This window comes from Anastrepha ludens, chromosome 3 (assembly GCF_028408465.1).
Source record: "Anastrepha ludens isolate Willacy chromosome 3, idAnaLude1.1, whole genome shotgun sequence".
NCBI classification, from domain to species: Eukaryota; Metazoa; Arthropoda; class Insecta; order Diptera; family Tephritidae; genus Anastrepha; species Anastrepha ludens.
Genome location: NC_071499.1, coordinates 103,136,041 through 103,156,860, shown reverse-complemented (window position 1 = coordinate 103,156,860; position 20,820 = coordinate 103,136,041). Strand labels below are relative to the sequence as shown.

The 20,820-nt window shown below is 39.7% G+C and overlaps 5 protein-coding genes across 6 annotated transcripts in view; 3 read left to right on the top strand and 2 right to left on the bottom strand.

Annotated features, from left to right (window-relative positions):
- The first annotated feature begins 675 nt into the window (after positions 1-675).
- Positions 676-2,146, top strand: LOC128856661 (probable RNA 3'-terminal phosphate cyclase-like protein). The gene is made up of 4 exons (XM_054091973.1): positions 676-860; positions 921-1,667; positions 1,725-1,881; positions 1,937-2,146. The coding sequence occupies exons 1-4, from the start codon at positions 798-800 to the stop codon at positions 2,113-2,115; spliced, it is 1,146 nt and encodes a 381-aa protein (XP_053947948.1). The 5' UTR covers positions 676-797; the 3' UTR covers positions 2,116-2,146.
- A 5,791-nt stretch (positions 2,147-7,937) lies between these two features.
- On the top strand, positions 7,938-9,501 carry LOC128858636 (uncharacterized). Of its 2 annotated transcripts, XR_008454041.1 has the most exons (3): positions 7,938-8,260; positions 8,319-9,204; positions 9,339-9,501. XR_008454041.1 is itself a non-coding variant. In XM_054095060.1 (2 exons), the coding sequence occupies exons 1-2, from the start codon at positions 8,084-8,086 to the stop codon at positions 9,144-9,146; spliced, it is 1,005 nt and encodes a 334-aa protein (XP_053951035.1). In that variant the 5' UTR covers positions 7,939-8,083; the 3' UTR covers positions 9,147-9,223. The 2 variants fall into 2 exon arrangements, 1 of the variants encoding a protein (XP_053951035.1); XM_054095060.1 differs by lacking the exon at positions 9,339-9,501 and having other exon boundaries at positions 7,939-8,260; positions 8,319-9,223.
- LOC128858637 (gametocyte-specific factor 1 homolog) lies at positions 9,493-10,290 on the bottom strand. Its single transcript, XM_054095061.1, has 2 exons — positions 9,964-10,290; positions 9,493-9,897 (listed from the first exon to the last, which is right to left on the bottom strand). Exons 1-2 carry the CDS (start codon positions 10,141-10,143, stop codon positions 9,586-9,588), a joined length of 492 nt encoding a protein of 163 aa, XP_053951036.1. The 5' UTR covers positions 10,144-10,290; the 3' UTR covers positions 9,493-9,585.
- Positions 10,291-12,949: 2,659 nt separating this feature from the next.
- LOC128858635 (probable 60S ribosomal protein L37-A) lies at positions 12,950-16,218 on the top strand. The gene is made up of 3 exons (XM_054095059.1): positions 12,950-13,055; positions 13,362-13,497; positions 15,926-16,218. Exons 1-3 carry the CDS (start codon positions 13,053-13,055, stop codon positions 16,066-16,068), a joined length of 282 nt encoding a protein of 93 aa, XP_053951034.1. The 5' UTR covers positions 12,950-13,052; the 3' UTR covers positions 16,069-16,218.
- Positions 16,219-16,227: 9 nt separating this feature from the next.
- LOC128858634 (nose resistant to fluoxetine protein 6) overlaps positions 16,228-20,820 on the bottom strand; it is a 101,912-nt gene continuing 97,319 nt past the window's right edge. Inside the window, exons 11-13 of the mRNA XM_054095057.1 lie at positions 17,196-17,512; positions 16,983-17,131; positions 16,228-16,897 (exon numbers count right to left, since the gene is read on the bottom strand). Coding sequence (XP_053951032.1) covers positions 16,607-16,897; positions 16,983-17,131; positions 17,196-17,512 — 757 coding nt within the window. The 3' untranslated portion in view covers positions 16,228-16,606. The remainder of the gene's footprint in view (positions 16,898-16,982; positions 17,132-17,195; positions 17,513-20,820) is intronic.

Genomic DNA, 20,820 nt, shown 5'->3' with positions numbered 1-20,820 from the left:
TTGCTATTTCGTCGGGTTGGGTCCAGAAGGAAAAGTGTGTTAGGTGAGTTGGTTTGATGAGGCATGTAAGAAGGTGGTTAGTATCGTGCGGGATGCCTATCTGGTGATGGGTGGTGGTTGGATATGGTAACAAAATTTCAGCATATGAGTATTGAGACATAATTTTAAATAACTTAGGCCAGTCCAAGGAATTACTCACGCTCACTTCCAACGTATTCTTACACTCGCCCAAACATTAGTGATGCTGAGTTGGGTTTCTCTTACATCACCCACACAATCTTAGTTTTGTCGAAAAGAAACTGCTGTCACATCTCAGCAGCAAATCAGCTTCCTTTCATCGCTGATTCCTTCAAAATCACTGAAAACCGGATAACGCTCTGATATTGACCACACCTCTTGCATTCTTTATTATTTGAAAAATATAAATGCACATTTTTCTTGTTATGTTCTCATGTTAAATACGCAAAATTTTCACAGAACACATGACAATATCCTAACGTCTCTTCTAGAGAAGAAACCACCATAAGATGATCATTAATTTTAATACCTACACATTTTTCCCCAAAAATATAAATGATTAATTATTCGCGTGTTTTCGCTACTGGGATATGCAAATGCTACTCTGTTTTTTGTTTTTTTTTTGAGTGTACAATAATATAGTGCTGCCAAATTTGTTTGTTTGTATATCTTGACGTCTATATTTTAACATGTGCTTACTACACGCCTGAATAAAACAATGCAAATTGTTTGATACAAAATTGGACATTTATTTCACAGAAACAATTAAATATACCAGAATGCCACCTATAGCGCAAGAAGGAAATTGTTTAATTTATAGCGGCAGCAACTTTCTTAAGCAGGTAAGAGGAGTGTTATTTTCATGAAACATATTTTAATATTTGTATCTTGCACCTTTTTAGCGCCTTATACTCTCCTGTCTCAGTGGAAAACCTGTAAAAATAACACAAATTCATATAAATGATGATACGGCTCCCGGTCTACGTGAATACGAAATTGGGCTGATAAGGTTACTTGATAAACTTACAAATGGAACAAAAATTGAACTTAACCCATCGGGTACTTCAATCCTCTTCACACCAGGTCTCTTGTATGGCGGTTTATTACAACATGATTGCTGCATACAGCGTGGTATAGGCTATTATTTGGATGTATTAATAGCTCTAGGTCCGTTTTGTAAAAACCCAATTAACGCAACTCTGAAAGGTGTAACAAATAGCAAAGACTCGCCTTCAGTAGATCATATTAAAGGGTCGGCATTGCCTGTGTTAAAACGTTTCTTAGTTGTAGACGAAGGATTGGAACTGAAAGTGGTGCGAAGAGGAGCCGCGCCTCTCGGTGGAGGTGAAGTTCAATTCCGGTGTCCAGTGCGTAAAAATTTACGTTCACTACAATTTCAGTCACAAGGCATGGTGAAACGCGTACGGGGCACTGTGTACGCGTGCAAGGTTTCGCCGGCAATGGCTAATCGAACAGTTGAGGCGGCAAAAGGTGTTATGCTGAAGTTTCTGCCCGATGTGTACATATATACAGACCAGAACCGTGGTAAAATGTCTGGCAATTCCCCAGGGTTCGGTATATGCTTAATAGCGGATACAACGGACGATGTGTGTTACGGTGCCGAAAGCATATCAAATAGTAAAGAAGAAGTACTATTTTTAAATTAATTGTATGTTGCTTAAAATACTAATAACTTATTTGAATAGGGAAAAGATCCATCAGTGCCTGAAGACTTGGGACGCGAAGCTGCAATGAAGTTACTTGATGAAATTTATCGCGGAGGCTGCTGCGACTCCTCATATCAATGGCTTGTTACCCTGTTCATGGCGTTGAGCCAAAAAAATGTTTCAAAGTTCTTGACAGGTAAAAATCTATTACTTTACATTAATAAAGTATTTAAATAACTTCGCATTCATAGGACCACTTTCCACATATACCATACATTTTCTGCAAAATTTACGCGACTTTTTTTCAATAACATTTAAGTTGGAAAATCCTGAAAGTGATGATCAAGATGATGCAATGCCAGGCGCCCAAAAAGTGCTGATGACTTGTGTGGGCATCGGGTACACGAACATAAGTAAACGTGTCAATTAAGCGTAATAATAAAGTATATATGTAGATTAAACTAACTGTGTACGTTAGAAAGGGATAATTAAAAAAGGTAGTAAAAGATTAAAATTGTAGTGGAATTACTAAGCAGTTGTAAGGGTTACAACGGTTTGAATAAGCGCTGTCTAAAAAAATTGGTTTAAATATTGGCTTTTGTATAATATATTAATTCAGCCGCCGTAAATGAGTTTCTTGGTACGTGACTGCTATTCAGAGTACATAGATTCGAATCTCTGAGCATTTTTCTAATAGCCGTTGCCCCTCGACTGGCAATGGCAAACCTCCGAGTGTAGTTCTGTCATGAAAAAGCTCCTCATACAAAATATCAGCCGTTCAGAGTCGGCTTAAAACTATAGCTCCCTCCACTTGTGGAACAACATCAAGATGCACACCACAAATAGAAGGAGGAGCTGGGCCAAACACCTAACAGAAGTATACGCGCCAATTATTTATTTTATTATTTATGTATAATAGAAAACAGTCTTTCCCAAGGAACATTAGAGGCCAAATACATAGAAACAAATTAAAATTCGAAGTAGGGACAAAAATACCATTTTAAACTTTCGATTTTGTTGTTTGTGTCTAATGTTGCAAACGTCAAATATAAGGGGAAGCTAGTGAAAAAATATACCGTGAATATATGTACCCATAAGTTGCCCAAGGGGAAAAGTTACGAACAGAAATTGTATATGAAAAATATAGCCATTTTCCCAAGAATGATAGAATACAAAGTTTGGCCATCCGAAGAAAAATTGTGAGAGAAACTTCAGTTGCCACGTCACCAGGCATTCGGCAGCAGAATTTTGCTCGCTTATTTCACAAGCATTTTTACGAGTAGTCCAATCAGTCGTTATTGCTGTATCAGTTCACTGGGCCCTACCAGTGCAGTGTAATCACCGATCATCTACCGGTATCCCCGAAAACTCGCTGTTTCGATAGGTTGGGTCCAGAAGGAGAGGGGAATGTAAATAGGTGGTTAGTGTCGTACGGGATATGTCGGGGTCGATTCTGGATAAGTAGGAGTGTAACCTGCTACAAATCAGACCGTAGATGAGCCGAAGTTACGCCGGTCTAACGATATGTAGTATTTTGACAAGTCTGGAACTTTGCCCACTGCGATTCATTTGTACCAGGTGACTAGACGGATGCAGCGTTATTTAGTACCGACCGGCCAATTGTTTTAAATGTCGCCAATAACATTTCCTTGTCTTTGTCCCAAATGCTGCCAGCTAGTGTTTGAGGACCTTGTTGCGATTTTGGACCTTAGTGGCAATTGCGTGGTGAGTGCTGTGGTGGTACCATACACTCTACTGAAGCCATGTTGATATGTAGCTGGGATCAGGTGTTTAGTGAGTAGTGCACCGTACCTTACCCATCATCTATTGTCACAGGATAAAGTCTACTCCAAATACTTCTCTTTATGGCTGGTATCGAACCCAACCTCGGACCAGAAGTATTCTATTCCTGCATCTGCCATAAATGGGTCCACCCGCACTTCACCTCCATTAAGTGCTTTAAGACACATTGGAAGTGGTCCACACGGAATATGGCCACGTGTTGCTGCCGCCATCTGACAACCCTCTTGCTCCAACACAAGTGCGGGGACAAATTAGCAGCTCTTGGTCCCCCGCACAGTCGGCTCCGTGAAGAGACAGACAAGAGTTCCTCGGAATCTGATATTAGTCAAATGCAATTTTTGCAATTGCTGGTGCCACTTTCGGAGGTATTCGGACCTACTCACCACCCGTGAAAAGACATGTAATATCGTCTTATCGATGAAGGCATAGACAGTGGGGACAGCACCTTCGAATGTCAAGGTATAGCTGTCCCGTCAGGCGTTGCCGACCTCGAAATTTTTGATATATACATCACCTGCTGTCCGGCAGCACCCTGAAATTGGTACGCTCATCAGAGGGGAAAACCGATTGGTAGTAGGTGACTTTAATGCGCATCACGATCTTTGGCATTCAAGCCTACCAAACGATCGTAGGAGACAACACTTTGCAGAGCATCTAGACGACGTGACATTCGCACAGTGAACGACGACGCACCACTAGTGGACAGTTGCAACAGTTCACCCCCCGTAGCAATTGCTAGCGCCGGCCTGATAAATAGCATAACCTGGCGACCTATGCTATCGCTTGCATCAGACCACTTGTCCATTTTCATCTCAATCGAGGAACCTGCCGACTTTGTTTCCGTGGATCACCGGTCATACATCAACTTCAACAAAGCTGATTAGACCAGACTCGCGGCATTTACTGAAGACATCTTCGCTGCGCTCCCCATTCCTACTGATGTGCGCGCAGGCGAACGCGCATTACGCAAGGTGCTCAAAGCTGCTGCGGCTCGCTTCAACCCCGCTGGAAGGATCCAGGACGCACGTCCCGATTTCCAAGCTGAAGCAGTCGTTTTGTCAACCACTTACTTTCTCCAATGATGAGGTTCAGAGAGCCATCAACAAAATGAAAGCATCAACAGCTATTTGACCTGAAGGACTTAACACGCTCATGCTAAAAAAGGTGGGTCCATTGGGAGTAGAATACCTTACCAGGGTTTTCAATATGTCTATTGCCCCTCTCATAATTCCGGACAAGTGGAAATTAGGGAGAGGGGTCCCGCTACTATAACCTGGGAAACCCGCCAACCAAGGGGAATCTTATCGGCCGATAACTCTCCTTTCCCTATTAGTGAAGACTCTTGAAGCCCTCCTACTCGCATTCTAAACGAGATATCTGACCCAGCCGCACATCAGCATGGCTTGCGAAGAGTGCACAGTACAGCCATAAACACCCAGACAAACCGACAGCTTAACCAAACTGAAGAAGACTTTCGACACAGTCAGCCACTCCATGCTACTAGATGACATTTTACAGTCGACACTCCCACTAGGGCTGAAGAGGTGGTCCGCGAACTAGCAGAGTGGGCGGAACTCGTCAGTAATCTTTAGAGACCAAATCTCTAAACAAAGAAAGATAAAGCAAGGTGTTCTATAGGGTGGCGTCCTTTCACACTTGCTTTCCAACTTCTACATATCGAATCTCCCCCAGCCACCAGAGGCAGTCTTCCTGGCCTTCTACTGTCTTACGATGATGACTGTACGATAATGGCGTCGGATAATAACATTGATGGCCTGTGCGCCAAAGTAAACGACTATCTCATCTGTCTTTCTCGTTTTTTCAATGCGAGGAATATACAACTTTCCCCCACTAAGTCCACGGCGACCCTCTTTACCACCTGGACAAAGGGGCTCCTAAATTTTTGGGAGTTACCTTTGACAGTTTGCTCTTCATCTATGATAACAAAACCGCAATTGCTACTAAATTCAAAGCCGCAAAAGGTCTTCAAATAGCTAGCCGGCAGTTTTGGGGCAAAGACAAAGAAATGTTGTTGGCGGCATTTAAAGCAATTGGTCGGCTAGTTCTAATTACGTTGCGCCTGTCGGGTCGCCTGTCGGGTCGCCTAGAACTAGTGATAGGCAGTGGACAAAGGTTCAGACATGCCAAAACACTACTATTCGGACAGCGACGGGATGCCTCCTGATGCCACCTACATAATGAGGCACAGATGCTCCCTGTAAAGGAGCACAACAAACTGCTCTATACAGTTTCTACTAGGGTGCTACCGCAGGTTAAACCAGAGCCGCCTTCCATACACGCCAGGAGACAACTCTTCAATTACGTCGACGAGATCCAGGACACAACAAATCGACAACTACTGGACTGGACAGTGTTTAGATGAACAAATAAAATGTCTCACAATAATTTCTATGAGTTCGATCACTGGATTGTTAAATAAAAGTCACAAATTAATGACCGCAATGGCACATTTTGAGAGTATGGTGTGCGTAAAATGGACGACGACAGATTTAAAGAGCAATTTCGCCTCATATTGTTCAGGAATATAAATGCAGACATGATTGCCTTTTTAAAGTGTGATCATTTTTCATTCACAACCCGCTTAAGTTATACTTAATTCTTGACATAATTCTGAGTTGCGGCGTTAAACCCACATTTTGTAGAGATAAAATATTGCACATATTTACATAGTCCGAGTTCATCGGTTTGAAAAGAGAACACGCAATACTGCGAATATGCTAGGCAAAAAAAAAAAAAAAAATTGGTACAGCTTTAGCGCAAAGCAGAATAAATACCACATTATTACGAGAAAATAAAACACAATGATTTTTTAAATTTACGCGCAAGATGCTGGAAAAAATCGCTCCCTTTTACAACAAAATGTTAGAATGGATGAAATTTTTACTCGGTGAGGTTTTTTTTAGCATGGGAATATTATTATTTGTTATAATACGTTCACATATGTATTAATCACCAAATTAATCTACCCGTTCACATATGGCAGATTACCTGCAAAATTGACAATCAGCTGTCAATACTGCTGTGAGAGGTTTTTCTTCATAGAAATTAAGTTTGGTGAAATATTTCGGTGTTTTCGGTTTGTTTAATTATTATTAACGATATGAAGAAAATACAAGGAGAAGGAATAGCTAATTTAATTGCGCAGTTGGCTGCTAATAATAAACAGTTGGAGGAAATCCGTATGCGACGTTTACTGAGGTTTCAAAAAATTATGGCAGCAATGCACATGGGATATTCTATATTACATTTTATAAAAAGTAATACGAGGACAACAAGTTTATGGACACACGATTTTTCTGTAAAATGAATTCCTAATTTATAATATTTAACAAAAATTTTATTAGAATTATGTTTACAGACCTGTTACCTTTGCCGGCATCCATTTCATTTAGTTTTTATTTTGATGTTTCTCTTCACATTCGTAATAATAATTATCGATAACACAAAAAACACAGGGTTATATATCAAAAAGTATCGTTATTACGGCGGCCGCCGTAGCCGAATGGGTTGGTGCGTGATTACCATTCGGAATTCACAGAGAGACGTCGGTTCGAATCTCGGTGAAAGCAAAATTAATAAAAAAAACATTTTTCTAATAGCGGTCGCCCTTCGGCAGGCAATGGCAAACCTCCGAGTGTATTTCTGCCATAAAAAAGCTCCTCATAAAAATATCTACCGTTCGGAGTCGGCTTGAAACTGTAGGTCCCTCCATTTGTGGAACAACATCAAGACGCACACCACAAATAGGAGGAGGAGCTCGGCCAAACACCTAACAGAAGTGTAGGCGCCAATTATTTATTTTTTTTTTATCGTTATTACCAGGATTATTTTATAATCTTCGATTTTGAGAGAAATTTTGTATGGTAAAGCGCGCTCTTTAATTACGGTTTTGAGTTAAGCGCGAAAAAGTAGATCATCTACTTATATATGAACGTATTATTATTGTGGTTGAGTGAAAGCTCTGCAATATTGCCCTGCTATTTGCTTGTCACTTTGTTGCTAATACTCAGCTGATTACCTGCTACACTATTACAGAAATTACTTGTAATCATATTATAAGTATTGTAATTTTAATTTAATAATAGAGAAAGGTAATGAGATATCCCAAAAAAAAAACAAATACTTTATTCCTAAGAACTGATATCTTCTTGAAATCAAACTCATTTTTTAAGTCCGTTCGAATTTAATTTTTCCATGATCATAATAAATGAACCATATTAAATACAATGATAAAATAAAATATTTATTATTAACTTTAGTTCTGGTGGTGGAGAATGATATTCGAGGAAGTACATCATGGTGGATCCAAAAACTGAAGAAGAATTAATATTGTTTGGTGCTCAAGTATCGGCTCGCGCAATACTTTGTGTGATTTAGGAACCCAACAAGTTGTGTAATTACTGAAAAATTTTGATTATCCGGCTACATTGGTACCCGTACTTCAAAATCGAACAGAGCAAATATTTTGTACAGATTACCAATAAAAAAAAGTTCGGGTGGAAACGTTGATCCTTAATTTTCTGAAACAATTGTAAATTTAACGAATATATCTAGAAAATCTTTCGTTTTGAGAAATGTTTTCTGTTGAAAATGATTCTGATATGGTTTTGTGTCCTTATAATAAAGCACATCAATTGTTGCGCAGACGGTTGCAATCTCATCTAATCAAGTGTCGTCAAAATTATCCCCAACTTGAGTTACAAAAATGTCCATTTAATGCTACCCATCACGTACCGGAGCCCGAATTTGTAGTAAGTAATAAAAAGCAGTTTCACGTTTATGTATGCATCATAGAAAATTTATTTTCAGCTTCATGTTACTAATTGCCCGGATCGAAAACTTATAACCCAATATAAATACAATACAGTGGAGGTAAAGGAAGAAGAACCTGTTCGACATGCGCCAGTTGAATGCGAAGAAAATTGGGATGATACAGAAGTTGATGACTACAACCCACAAAAATATATAGATCAGAAAAATGTACTTCAGATGCCACTTGGAGTTCCTCCAGCACAGCGCAAGGCGTTCATAAAAAGGGAACGAAAACGACTCGGTGATGAAGAAAGTTATACGGACAGTGATGAAGATGAAGAAGTGGTTAAAAAAGAATTGTCAGCAGAAGAAGATGAAACGGAAGCTAAAACAGAGACTCTAATACATAAAATTTCTCTGTCTGCACCTCGCCAAAACCAGGAAAAATATGAACCTAAATCTAGATCTCGAAGTCGGTCGCCTATTGCATCAGCTTACTACAGACGTGTTCATGGTCGTGACTCCCAATCGCCTCCACGACCTCCTCCTTTTAGACCCCATTCCAGTCGCGAACGCTCACCTGTTTTTAATAACAAAAGATCTGCAGCCTATGAAATAGACGATGATCCATATTATAACAGTAGCAGTGGATCCTTTAATCGAAATGGTGTTCATAATAGCAGCGAGGATAATCACCGTTCGCAGTACGAGGCAGAGTTATATATGCAAGATGAATATCGCAGTCCTCCTCTTGTTGCTTATCCCACTCGCACTCCTCCTCTTGTTGCTTATCCCACTCGCACTCCATCGTATGGACGCGGCGCTAATCGAGGATACCCTCATAATCGCAGAAACAATTCTCGTTTTAGTGACATTCGTCATTAGTCTTACGGATTTGAATTTTAATTAAATTTGTATAATCCTAAGATGTTTTTATATAAAGGTACGTGTATTTTCCCAGACTCCTACAATTACTTTTTTATTAACTTCTAAGCGCTTCGTACCCTTAAATAATATGCACAAAGCATAAATAATAGAGTACGTTAATTTGCTTACTTTCATTTTTTGTTATTTCAGGCAAATGGTTTGTATTATTTATTGACTTTATTATTGTCAAATTAATCATCGTCGTCTTTCTTATACTGTGGTTTTAATCTACTGTGTCATATATTTGTATGTAACATCACAAGGATGTATTTAAATTTATTATGGTGCAAATAAAAGTACGTACTTAATTTTAAATAAAGAAAATTCAGTTTATATTTATTAAGAGATCATAACTTAAACTCTTCATTGAGAATAATATAGGATTTAACTACAGGCTTTACAAATTCTGTAGTCGTTTGCGTTCAGCATTGCGAAAAGCAGCCCGCTGCGATGGTTGCATTCCAACCGGCGTACGCAATACATTTGATTTTTCAACGTATGCTCTAGGATCATATGATGGCACCATTGGTAAATCGTCCCAATTTTCTGAGGTTTCTAATTGAAATGAAGTACTTGCAGTTTCCCATGTAGAATCTTGTGTTTTTTCGTCATCAAATGAAGAACACACGGAAGAAGTCAATCCTGGGAGATTTTCGTTGAATTTGAATAGTTCGAATGATTGACGACTTGGGCACGTGCTAACGTGCCACTATAATTGAATAGAATCCGTTATAAAAACATTTAAAGAAACTTATAACTCAGGAGCATCACTTACATTTAGTTCTTGTTTATTGACTCGATGTGTTACATCGAAGGGGCACACAACGACCTCAGCATCTGGATAAGATTTTCGACACCGAATAAGGTGTACTTGAAAACGGCAACGAAGTATTTGATGTGCCACATTATAGGGACAAGTAATTAAATCAATCTCTTCGCCCAAGCGCCGTAACATTTCGAAATCAATTTTTTTTCTGGATGTAATGTTAAAATAATGTAACAGTAGCTGAAACTTATGTCAAATAGATATCCCACTTGGAAAATATGATCTTCATGAAAAATAACGGACTATAAGTGGTTATAAGGATGGAAAAAGCGACTTCAATTCCACTCCAAAATTGACGATTTTCTGGGAATAATCGAAACCAGAGAATCGATTTCTAATTTCCGGAATCGATTCTGTCAACGCGATTTCAGATATTTGACACATCTTTAGCTGAAAGTCAGTGATTAGAATTCAAGAATGGTCCTGTTACATAAAACTTTAATTTGAACAAAAATATTGGAGTGACCAGGACGATTCTTCTGCATATAGTTCAAACAGCTCACAACTCCCGGGATTAGTCCAAGTATCCTCTGGGTAGCTTCCGAACACCCGTTCGGGAGTGAGCTAACATGAGAAGGCGAAGCATTCCAGGATAGCTGTTTGTACGCTGGGTTTAAGACCCGCCACTTAAAAATCCCCCCCAATGAAAACATACACAAAGCCTCGGATGAGATCTCTCTACACTGATGACGACCCCTGGAAACGAACTAAGGACTACGATTTGAGGGCATGCACCTGGAATGTCCGGTCCCTTAACGGGAAAGGTGCCTCTGCCCGGCTGGCTGATGCCCTCGTGAGACTAAAGGCCGGCATCGCTGTCATTCAAGAGCCTAAACCGGGGATCTACAAGAGGACGGAGCTGACTACACTACTTAACAGGATTCTTTTACCATGGCTAGAGTCACCGTTGTTTGGCACTATTCGTGATAAACAAGTTTTAAAGTTTAAACGACTCTCAATCATCACCGCCATCCGGCTTAGTCGTGATAGTTGCAGTGCTAACATTTACTTTTATAAGTTCTATTGCCTTCTAGTTGCTTATTAGGACTACATCTGTCTTATGCTTAGCTAATTCAAAGTTCATGGATACGTTGGCAACCATCTCAATCTGTTGGATGTGTTTGGCTTCCATTATAATCATGTATATCATCGCCATACAGCGCGCTTAGCAATCGATTTATTGCAATATTCAAGCCACCATTGTCGCCATACAACCAGATTTATTGGAAAGTAGTCGAAAATTGGACTGAAAGAATGAACCATGTGTAACCACGGCCGGATATCACGTTAAAAAAATAAATCCCAAGAAATTATCTGCGAAAATTTAATTTTTACAATATTTCTGTTTTGTATTATCATTTTAAGTTCTCAAACTCTTAAAGAACACCCGATATTAACCGGTTTTTTTTTATGCTTGTTTGTACCTGCGCTTATAAAAAAAAAAATCGCTCTTCGACAATTGTCTATTATCCGTGAAAACATTTAGCATAACTGTTGAACTAATATCAAATCAATATTTATTGAAGTAAATTACGAACTGAAAAATGCAATCAGCAAGAAAAGCTAATATTGTAATTGCTTTAAGAATTCTGAAAGTGTATCACACGATATCAACGTATGTCTCCTCTTCGGTCGATAAAGCAGATTGAAACAGCCAGTAAAAGTTCATAAATAAATTAAATGCACAAGTTTCATCCGCAACTATTTCATAAACGTATATAAAACTCTAGTGCTTTTTAATTCTTATAAATTTTAAGTGAAGACGCATATGGGCTTAAAAAAATACAGCTATTGCTGTGAAACCGTCTAACAAACGCGTGGATCTCAGTTCCAAAAATCAGCTAAGGAAAACAGTAAAGTTTTGAAAACTGGCAAGTGCAGGCCCATTTTAAAAATGCCTCTAAGCGTGGGATGGTTGCCACTGTTCTGTATGAACTGAAATAATTTTTCTTATGACCATACATGACGTTTTTAAAATTAACTTTCAATATGTGCCACAATTTATATATATAATTGGCGCGTAAACCCTTTTTGGGTGTTTGGCCGAGCTCCTCCTCATATTTGTGGTGTGCGTCTTGATGTTGTTTCACAAATGGAGGGACCTACAGTTTCAAGCCGACTCCGAACGGCAGATATTTTTATAAGGAGCTTTTTCATGGCAGAAATACACTCGGAGGTTTGCCATTGCCTGCCGAGGGGCGACCGCTATTAGAAAAAAGTTTTTCTTAATTTTTTTAATCTTTCACCGAGATTCGAACCGACGTTGTCTCTCTGAATTCCGATGGTAGTCACGCACCAATCCATTCGGTCACGGCGGCCACAATTTACTGCCTTTAAAATTTCCTTGTAATTTTATATTTCGAGAATATGAGTGAACTATCTATGAGTGACTGTGTATTATATTTCGAAGACAGTAAATTTGGCAAATGATTTTACGCAACTGGCCAATTCAGCGATATTTCGCGTTCGTTAACCACAAAAGAAAGCGCGGTTCGGAGAAATATACTTTAATTGGAAAATTTGGGTATTTCGCAGAAATATACTTTAATTTGGAGGATTGGGTGATATTAAAATACTATTATAATCTAAGATACATTCAATTGTAAACCTAAACAAATCGAAGTCAGAGCATTTAATTAGTACGAAATAACACTAAAGGCGGTTGCTTAAGTAAGTGAATTATTTTAAGTGTATTTATTTTTTTATTCTTTTTTATTTTTATAAGTGTATTTATATTTTTATCTTAAGTGAATTATTTTACAGCTGTCAGGATGCCTAGGTTACACTAGCAAATATGTATTTTCAATTTTCTTCAGAGCCTTGTCTTGAATAAACCCAAGGTAAGTAAAGTTAGTTTTTTTTTTCGGTGAGACACGGTCTCATATAAAGGTAAGTGCTTCCCATTATAAACGTGGTCGTTTGCACTTACAGGTGGCAGCACCAACATTTGACATTCAGTATTCGCCATATTAGTTTCTAGTTCCACTTTGTTCCGGTCGTTCCCTCTCCTTTTCTTTTGCGACTGTTCGCCATCCAAAATGGTAGGTGAAATTTTTGCTTAAAATAATTTAATATCCGTGATTTTCTGCGCCATCATACCGTGAAAATAAGTTAAAAATGTAGAATTTTGTTGCAACGATATCGTTGTTTTACGAGAAATGTTACTTTTTGACTAACTTGTGCGCGAAACATGCGTGGAAGGTGAACGGATTACGGATTGTGACTAGAGATAAATATAACTAATGATGGCGGAGTGGAAATTGTGATGATCAATTAAGCTTTAAATTTTATTCAGTTTCAAACTTATTCCCTGGTAATTAAATAAACTTTACGTGTCTTCTTTGTAGACGAAAGGTACATCAAGTTTTGGTAAACGTCATAATAAGACGCACACATTGTGTCGTCGTTGCGGACGTTCTTCATACCACATCCAAAAGTCAACCTGCTCCCAATGTGGTTATCCCGCTGCCAAGTTGCGTTCATGTAAGTATTTTATCAATAGTATACCGTAATCTAAATCTGTACCAGTTGAATATTCATTATTAACTGGGTCCTTATTAATCAAACGTACCGCAGGCCATTTTTTTTCTTCCAAATCTTAAACCATTAAATATTTTCATACTGACTCACACCTTGTTTGATGCAGATACAAGTTTTTTTTGAGTGCTCTAGATAATCTTGCCAAAATGAAAAAAGAAAATAATATATACAGACCAAAATCAAGAAAAGGGCCCATTTATTTCATTGGAATGGTCACAAACAATAACATGCAGGGAATTCACGAACAGTACAAATGATGCAACTCAAAACGGAAAAAGTATTTATTTCTGATTTTCAACATGTTAAGGTATTTGGTGTTTTGTTGTGTATCATTTATTATCAATTACAGCTTGAAGTCTATTTGGGATCACCATTCTAGATTAATTTGGCTCCACTTTTACAGTATAGCCGTTTTAAGATCAGATTTGACTTCAAAACCGACTACAAATTTTCGTGACGTTCAAATCAGCTGATTGTGCTGGCGTTTCAAAGTGTATGTGAATATTAAATTGTACTATCTATGACTTGTGGATGGCGGAATGGATGGCGAAAGCCATCTTCGATTTGTAGTTTTCTTACGTTTGGAACAACATTGTCTTTCAAACATTTTTGCTCATTTTTTTTCGATTAAAGCCAAATTTTGAGTGAATACATGCCAATTCCATAATGTTACTGTGTGTTTTTACCGTGTTTTATAGTAGCTCGCAAATAAATATTGCAGTTGGCGCGGGGTCACCTAAATAAGACCAGCAGCATTTTGAAGGACTGTAAATTTTTCAGATGAAGTCATTGAAAATTTCTGGTCGGTGGTAAATACAAATATAAGCAAACAAGACATCATGGCAGCCGGTTCTACCTTAGCGAAATGACGCGGGTTTTTCCCGACCAAGGGTTGTTGCCCCAGTAAACTAGCCCTGCCTAGTGCATCGTACCTTACCCTTACCACAAGAAAACTGTCTGATTTTAAAATGGATATACAGGAAGAGGAACCAAATTATTTCAGATCTGCAGAAGGCTCGAACCCAAATTAAATTACAGTAGGTTCTCTTTTTATGCGGTAGATACGTTCCGCAAGAAACAGCATAGCAAAAAGCTACTAGTTCTATAGTAAAACTATAGATACGTTTCAAATGCTAAAACCGCATAAATCTGAAATAATGTAATAAAATCGCATAAAAAAGGGCACTAGTCCCATATTATAACTATAGATACGTTCCATAGACCTCATGAATCTGTGATGAGTTTTTGCTTAGCTGGTTTAGAATCTTGTTTATATGTACAATTCCCGATAGGTCGACATGCATTTTGTAATTAAAAAAAAAACCGCACTATTTCAAAACCGCATAAAAAAAAAGCCGCATAAAAACAGAACCTACTGTATTTATACGGCATGAAAAAATACTACACTTACGATACTCGCTAATGCCTCAATTAGCTAAATGTGTGTGTAATTATAAATTAAGTCCAAGCATTTAGACATTATAATTTTGTACCCGTAATGGAAAGCCAAAGCAGTAGCATTATTCTGCGTTTTGTCCCAAGCTCGCAGATATATACATATATAATTGGCCCTACCCCCTTTTTGGGTGTTTGGGCGAGCTATTGCTCCTATTTGTGGCTTGCGTCTCGATTTTGTTCCACAAATGGAGGGACTTACAGATTCAAGCCGACTGCGGATGGCAGCTACTTTTTATTTAGAGCTTTTTCATGGCAGAAATGCACTCGGACGTTTGCCATTGCCTGCCGAAGGGCTACCGCTAATAGAAAAAACTTTTTCTTCATTTTGGTCTTTCAGTGAGATTCGAACCTACGTTTGCTTTGAATTCCGAATGGTAATCACGCACCAACTCATTCGGCTATACATTAAAATATAAGATTAAACAAAGAATAAACAAAAATTGGCATAAGTTCTATATCTTAAACTTTTGCAAGTTGGTGTATTCGAACAGTCAAGCTTCCGTACATAAAGTGGTATTCCAAGTTTTAGCGCTAGTAGAATCTAAATCTTTCAATCCATTTTGAAGAAAAAAAACGCATATTTTTACGGGTTCATCTAAGTTGCTTGTTATTGCTGTTGCTGTAGCAGCATAAACATACAGTGAAATCATTCATTCATCTAATCTAAAGGTAGTCTGAGGAAACAGGTTGTTTCGATAGGGAGAGACCAGTAGGAAAGGGGTGTTATATGAGTGGGTTATAAAAGAATTGATTATTGGGAAGTGGGAAGAGTTGATTTGTGTCATGCGGAGAACCTTCACATATAATATTTTCTAAGATGCGACCACTGTAATTTTACCTTTTTTTATTAACTTATATTTGATTTTAATGCATATACATTTTTTAATGTTTTCCTCTTAATTTTTTCTTGCAGACAACTGGTCAGTGAAAGCTAAGAGGAGGAAGACCACTGGCACTGGGCGCATGAGTTACCTGAAGGTGGTCAGACGCCGTTTCCGCAACGGTTTCCGTGAGGGCACTCAAGCCAAACCCAAGAAGTCCACCCAGACTAAATAAGTGTAAACATATGACTTAGCTTAGGCGAACGACCGCAAGCCGGGGTTTGCCTGCCTGGTATGGTCTATGCTTTTTTTTCTCTTTGTAAGGAATAGTTGAAACTAAAAAAATGGGAAATAATAAAAAATATTCCATGTTTTTGTAAAACAATAGCTTGTATTTTATTTAAATATGTATTTGAGAAAGCTTCACTCTAAACCAAATGCTTTTTTTTATATATTTACAAGTCGTTTCTTAATATATTCTTTTGAACAGATTTGAATCATTCGCACACCGTAATTGGAATACTCAATTCAATAACTAATTGCAAATAAAAATATTTATATGCTTAAAATATATTTGTTTAATACATATTTTCATATTTTAAAAATTGGCATTTACGATTTGTAGATATTAAGATTTACAAAAAGTAGTAAAAGTACACATCACAGGCTTATGGACTAAAACTCTCATTTAATTATTAAATAATGACTTAATTACACACGTTACGCTAAATCAAATATTTAAATGTAAATTAAACTAAACACAAAGAACTGAACTAATCGATGTGAGCATGCACGATTTTTCCATTTGATGTCGCACAATCTGTTAGCAGTGATTTTGGCGGAGTTGTGTTTGTCGCTGATGAGGTCAGTGTTTCTGTTTGTCGTGGAGGCTTGGAATCACAAAGAATTCCTGTTGATGCCTTAACGGCTCCAAGATCTTGGTTTTTGGTGGATGCTGAAACACGGTTAAATATCAATTTTTTAATATTTTGGAAGGGCACATCGAAAAATATGGTGAGCGCAACGGAGGCGAGAAATATGCAGATAAATTCATTGGTATCCAGCTGAAAATATAATATAAAAGTAAAAGGACTAATGATATGTCGATATTAATACTGGAAAATCTTTGCCGTTGCTGGCATAGCTTACAATGATAGAGACGAAATTGTAGTAGTGATGAATGTGTCGTCGGCGACCCACGTTGAAGAAAAACACGGGGAACTGCGTAAGGTAAATGGCATATGATAACTTTGTGGACACTTGAAATCCTTTCCAGGAAAGCATGTCAGTGAATTTGTCTAAAAACAGGTTTTGAAGAGTATTAGCAAGCGATTGAAGAGCACTATTATTACAAATACTTACTCTTGTAGCCATTGTGGGAAACAAAAACGATCCACGCGAAGAATATGCACCAAGCGATTGGTGCAAATGCTGCATATATGGCCGCGTGTGTTTTGTTGTATTGATAGCTGATGTGCCCCATTGGCGCGGGACCCAATAGGGAAACAAGTACACTGGCCGTGGCTATAACCCAGCCGATGCGAAGCTGTGCAGTCGATAATTGGATGCCACGGTATTTTCGCAAGCAGTAGCCAAGCAAAATGCCCATAATATAAACAGTGGATCGGTGGGGCGGGAAGGAGTACATATAGTCAGCAGTGCGGAAGAGACGTTGGATGCTAAATGTAATTGAAAGAAAAAAGGATAAAAATAAAACATTGTTGGGCAAGAGAAACTTAAAATAAATATGTACGTATAGATAAAAGTTCGGGATGTTCTATTTTGCACGTAGCCGAATGGGTTGGTGCGCGACTACCATTCGGAATTCACAGAGAGAACGTCGGTTCGAATCTCGGTGAAAACACCAAAATTAAGAAAAACATTTTTCTAATAGCGGTCGCCCCTCGGCAGGCTATGGCAAACCTCCGAGTGCATTTCTGCCATAAAAAAGCTCCTCATAAAAAATATCTGCCATTCGCAGTCGGCTTGAAACTGTAAGTCCCTCCATTTGTGGAACAACATCAAGGCGCACACCACAAATACGAGGAGGAGCTCGGCCAAACACCCAAAAAGGGTGTACGCGCCAATTATATATATTTATATACTATCACATACCCGCAGATATTTTAGTGAAATTTAATTTGGGCTGGCTGTTTCGGAATCTAATCTAAGCCATCTAGACAATGGCTTTGTGCGGTACTTTTTATAGGTTCATCGTTCTTACTAAATATAATTAATTTTGCTTTATAACAGATATCATTTTTTTATATAGGAGTGCGTGTGGTTATTGACCGATTTTGCCTATTTATAATACAGGATTTCCTTGTAGCATTGAAATATATTGGATTTTCCAATAACAGGTGCTACAGGTGAATGGATTGCGCTATCGACAGATGATTAACGATTTTTTTATAGCCGGAATTGCATGCTATTGATCTGCACAACGTTTATTTTCAACAAGACGGCGCTACGTGCCACGAAACCGGGAAAAGTTTCCGGACCGTGTTGTCTCTCGAAGATCTTGTGATTTAACATCTTATGACTTTTTTCTTTGGGGCCACGTGAAAGCGAAGGTCTACGCCAACAGCACAGGGTTGATTCATGACCTTAAAGATGGAATTCGTGAGGCTAACGAGGACCGAGGGCAGCCACTTTGCAATTCAGTTATGGAAAATTTCATGAAAAGGCTATTGTTCTGCAAGCGTGGTTGTTGTTGTTGTAGCAGTACCTTTGTCCTGTCAGTGTAGCGTAAGCACCGGTCGTCTTCGTCTAGCTCATCTAACGGTAGGCCCAGGAAACTAACTGTTTCGACGGGTTAGGCCCAGAGGGAGAGGGGTGTTAGATGAGTGGGTTTGATGGGGCATGTGAAAAGGTGGCTAGTGTCGTGCGGGGTGCCTTCATATGCTGGACATATGTTTAGTATGTCGGGGTCGATTCTGGATGGGTAGGAGTTTAACCTGCTACAGTATCCAGAACGTAATTGTGCCTGGAAGTTGGAGCTGTTGTTGTTGTAGCAGCATAAACATTCCCCATACTTACATACGGGGAATGCTGCTGGAGTGACAGTCCTTGGCCGGATATAAATCCGGGTCGTTTCGGTAACGTAGAACCGACTGTCGTGGAAACGGGAAGTTGGAGCGCTTCGGAGTTGGTGGTGGTTGGACTCTGATAACGGCATTCGGGGGTCGGGAGCTTAAGAAGGTGGTGAGAGTCTCCCAATGAATGTCGTTTATGGCCTGTCTGTACACTGCCCGATCCAGTAACTATTTGTGTGTTTTGTCTAGGATCTCGTCCGCGTAGTTGAGGAAATGCCTCCTGATGTGCCTGGGAGGTGGCTCAGGCTCGAGCAGGTGTCTGCATGGGTGAGACCTGCGGTAACACCCTAGCAGAAACTGCTTACTGAGTAATTTTTTATGCTCCTTAACAGGCAGCATAAGGGCCTCATCGTGTAAGTGTTGTATTGGTGACATCATAAGACATCCTGTCGCGGTCCTTAATGCAGTGTTGGCAGGTCTGAAGCTTCGTCCACTGCGAATCACTGGTTCCAGGCGACCAGACAGACGCAACATAGTTTAGAACCGGTCGGCCTATTGATTTAAAAGTCTACGGCAAGCGACTTGAGGACCTTGTTGCGATTCTGCACTTTAGTTGCAATAGCGGTTGTATGCGATGAGAAGGAGAGCAAGCTGTCAAAGGTAACTCCCAATATTTTGGGGTTGTTAACCGTCGGAATTTGTGTATCATCGACTTTCACCTCCTTTGTCCAGGTGGTGAAAAGGGTCGCTGGGGATTTAGTGGGGGAGAGTTGTAAATTCATCGCAGTCAAGAAGCGAGAAAGGCTGGCGAGGTAGTCGTTTACCTTGTAGCATAGGCCATCAATGTCATTGCCCGACGCCATTATCGTGCAGTCGTCGGCGTATGAGACCAGTGAGACTCCCTCTGGTGGCTGGGGGAGTTTCGAAATGTAGAAATTGAAAAGCAAGGGTGAAAGGACACCACCCTGCGGTACTTCTTACTTTATTTTCCTCTGTTTAGATGCTTGGTCTCGAAATATCACTGACGACCACTCAGGTAGTTCGCGGTCCACCTCTTCAGCCCTGGCGGGAGTGTCGACTGTAAAATGTCATCTAGTAGCGTGGCGTGGCTGACTGTATTGAAAGCCTTTTTTGTATCCAACGCTACTAGGACAGTCCTCTCGCAGGAGCGGTTTTGGTTGAGTCCGCGGTTTGCCTGGGTGTTAATGACGGTGAGTGTCGTGGTGGTACTATGCACTCTTCGGAAACCCTGCTGGTGTGAGGCTGGGGTCAGGTGTTCTGTAAGGAGTGGGAGTAGAATGGCTTCAAGCGTCTTCACTACTGGGGAAAGGAGAGTTATCGATAAGACGATAAGACTCCCCTCGGTTGGCGGATTTCCAGGCTTCAGTAGTGGGACCACTCTCCCTAATTTCCACTTATCAGGAATGATGAGAGTGGCCATAGACAAGTTGAAGACCTTGGTGAGATATTCTACTCGCAATGGACCCAGCTTTTTCAGCATCAGCATGTTTAGTCCGTCAGGGCCAATGGCTTTGGATGGTTTCATGTGTTTGATGGACCCCTGAACCTCATCGCTGGAGAAAGCAAGTGGCGCACTGTTGTATGTCAGTTTGTGCAGCCGTCTGGTAGTACTACGTTTGGATCTGTCGGCCGGAGGATGCAGAATAAATTGCTGGCAAAAAGAGCTCGCGCATCTCTTCGGATCCGACGAAGCACGACCGTTGAAGGTGAAATCCACCTTGTCGTTGTGCTTCGTCGGGTTCGACAGCGACCTTACGGTGTACCACAACTTGCTCAGGTGAAGTTGCAGGACTTCAAATGCTCTTCCCATTTGTTCCGCTTATGTCGGGTTACCAGTTGCCTGATCTCCGAATTGAGGTCCTTTATACGAGGATTCACGGGATCGGCCTGGCGTAGGCGGTCACGCTCGTTCGCCAGAACAGCTGCTTCAG

What these genes read in the sequence shown, in the direction of transcription:
- LOC128858637 (XM_054095061.1), bottom strand. Translation starts at nt 10,143, where the DNA reads ATGTTACGGCGCTTGGGCGAAGAGATTGATTTAATTACTTGTCCCTAT. An exon ending in TCAATAAACAAGAACTAAAT is followed by an intron (nt 9,898 to 9,963) that starts GTAAGTGATGCT and finishes ATTCAATTATAG; the next exon opens with TGGCACGTTAGCACGTGCCC.
- LOC128858636 (XM_054095060.1), top strand. Translation starts at nt 8,084, where the DNA reads ATGTTTTCTGTTGAAAATGATTCTGATATGGTTTTGTGTCCTTATAAT. An exon ending in TACCGGAGCCCGAATTTGTA is followed by an intron (nt 8,261 to 8,318) that starts GTAAGTAATAAA and finishes ATTTATTTTCAG; the next exon opens with CTTCATGTTACTAATTGCCC.
- LOC128858635 (XM_054095059.1), top strand. An exon ending in CGCTGCCAAGTTGCGTTCAT is followed by an intron (nt 13,498 to 15,925) that starts GTAAGTATTTTA and finishes TTTTTCTTGCAG; the next exon opens with ACAACTGGTCAGTGAAAGCT.
- LOC128856661 (XM_054091973.1), top strand. Translation starts at nt 798, where the DNA reads ATGCCACCTATAGCGCAAGAAGGAAATTGTTTAATTTATAGCGGCAGC. An exon ending in GCAGCAACTTTCTTAAGCAG is followed by an intron (nt 861 to 920) that starts GTAAGAGGAGTG and finishes GCACCTTTTTAG; the next exon opens with CGCCTTATACTCTCCTGTCT. An exon ending in TGTTTCAAAGTTCTTGACAG is followed by an intron (nt 1,882 to 1,936) that starts GTAAAAATCTAT and finishes TCGCATTCATAG; the next exon opens with GACCACTTTCCACATATACC.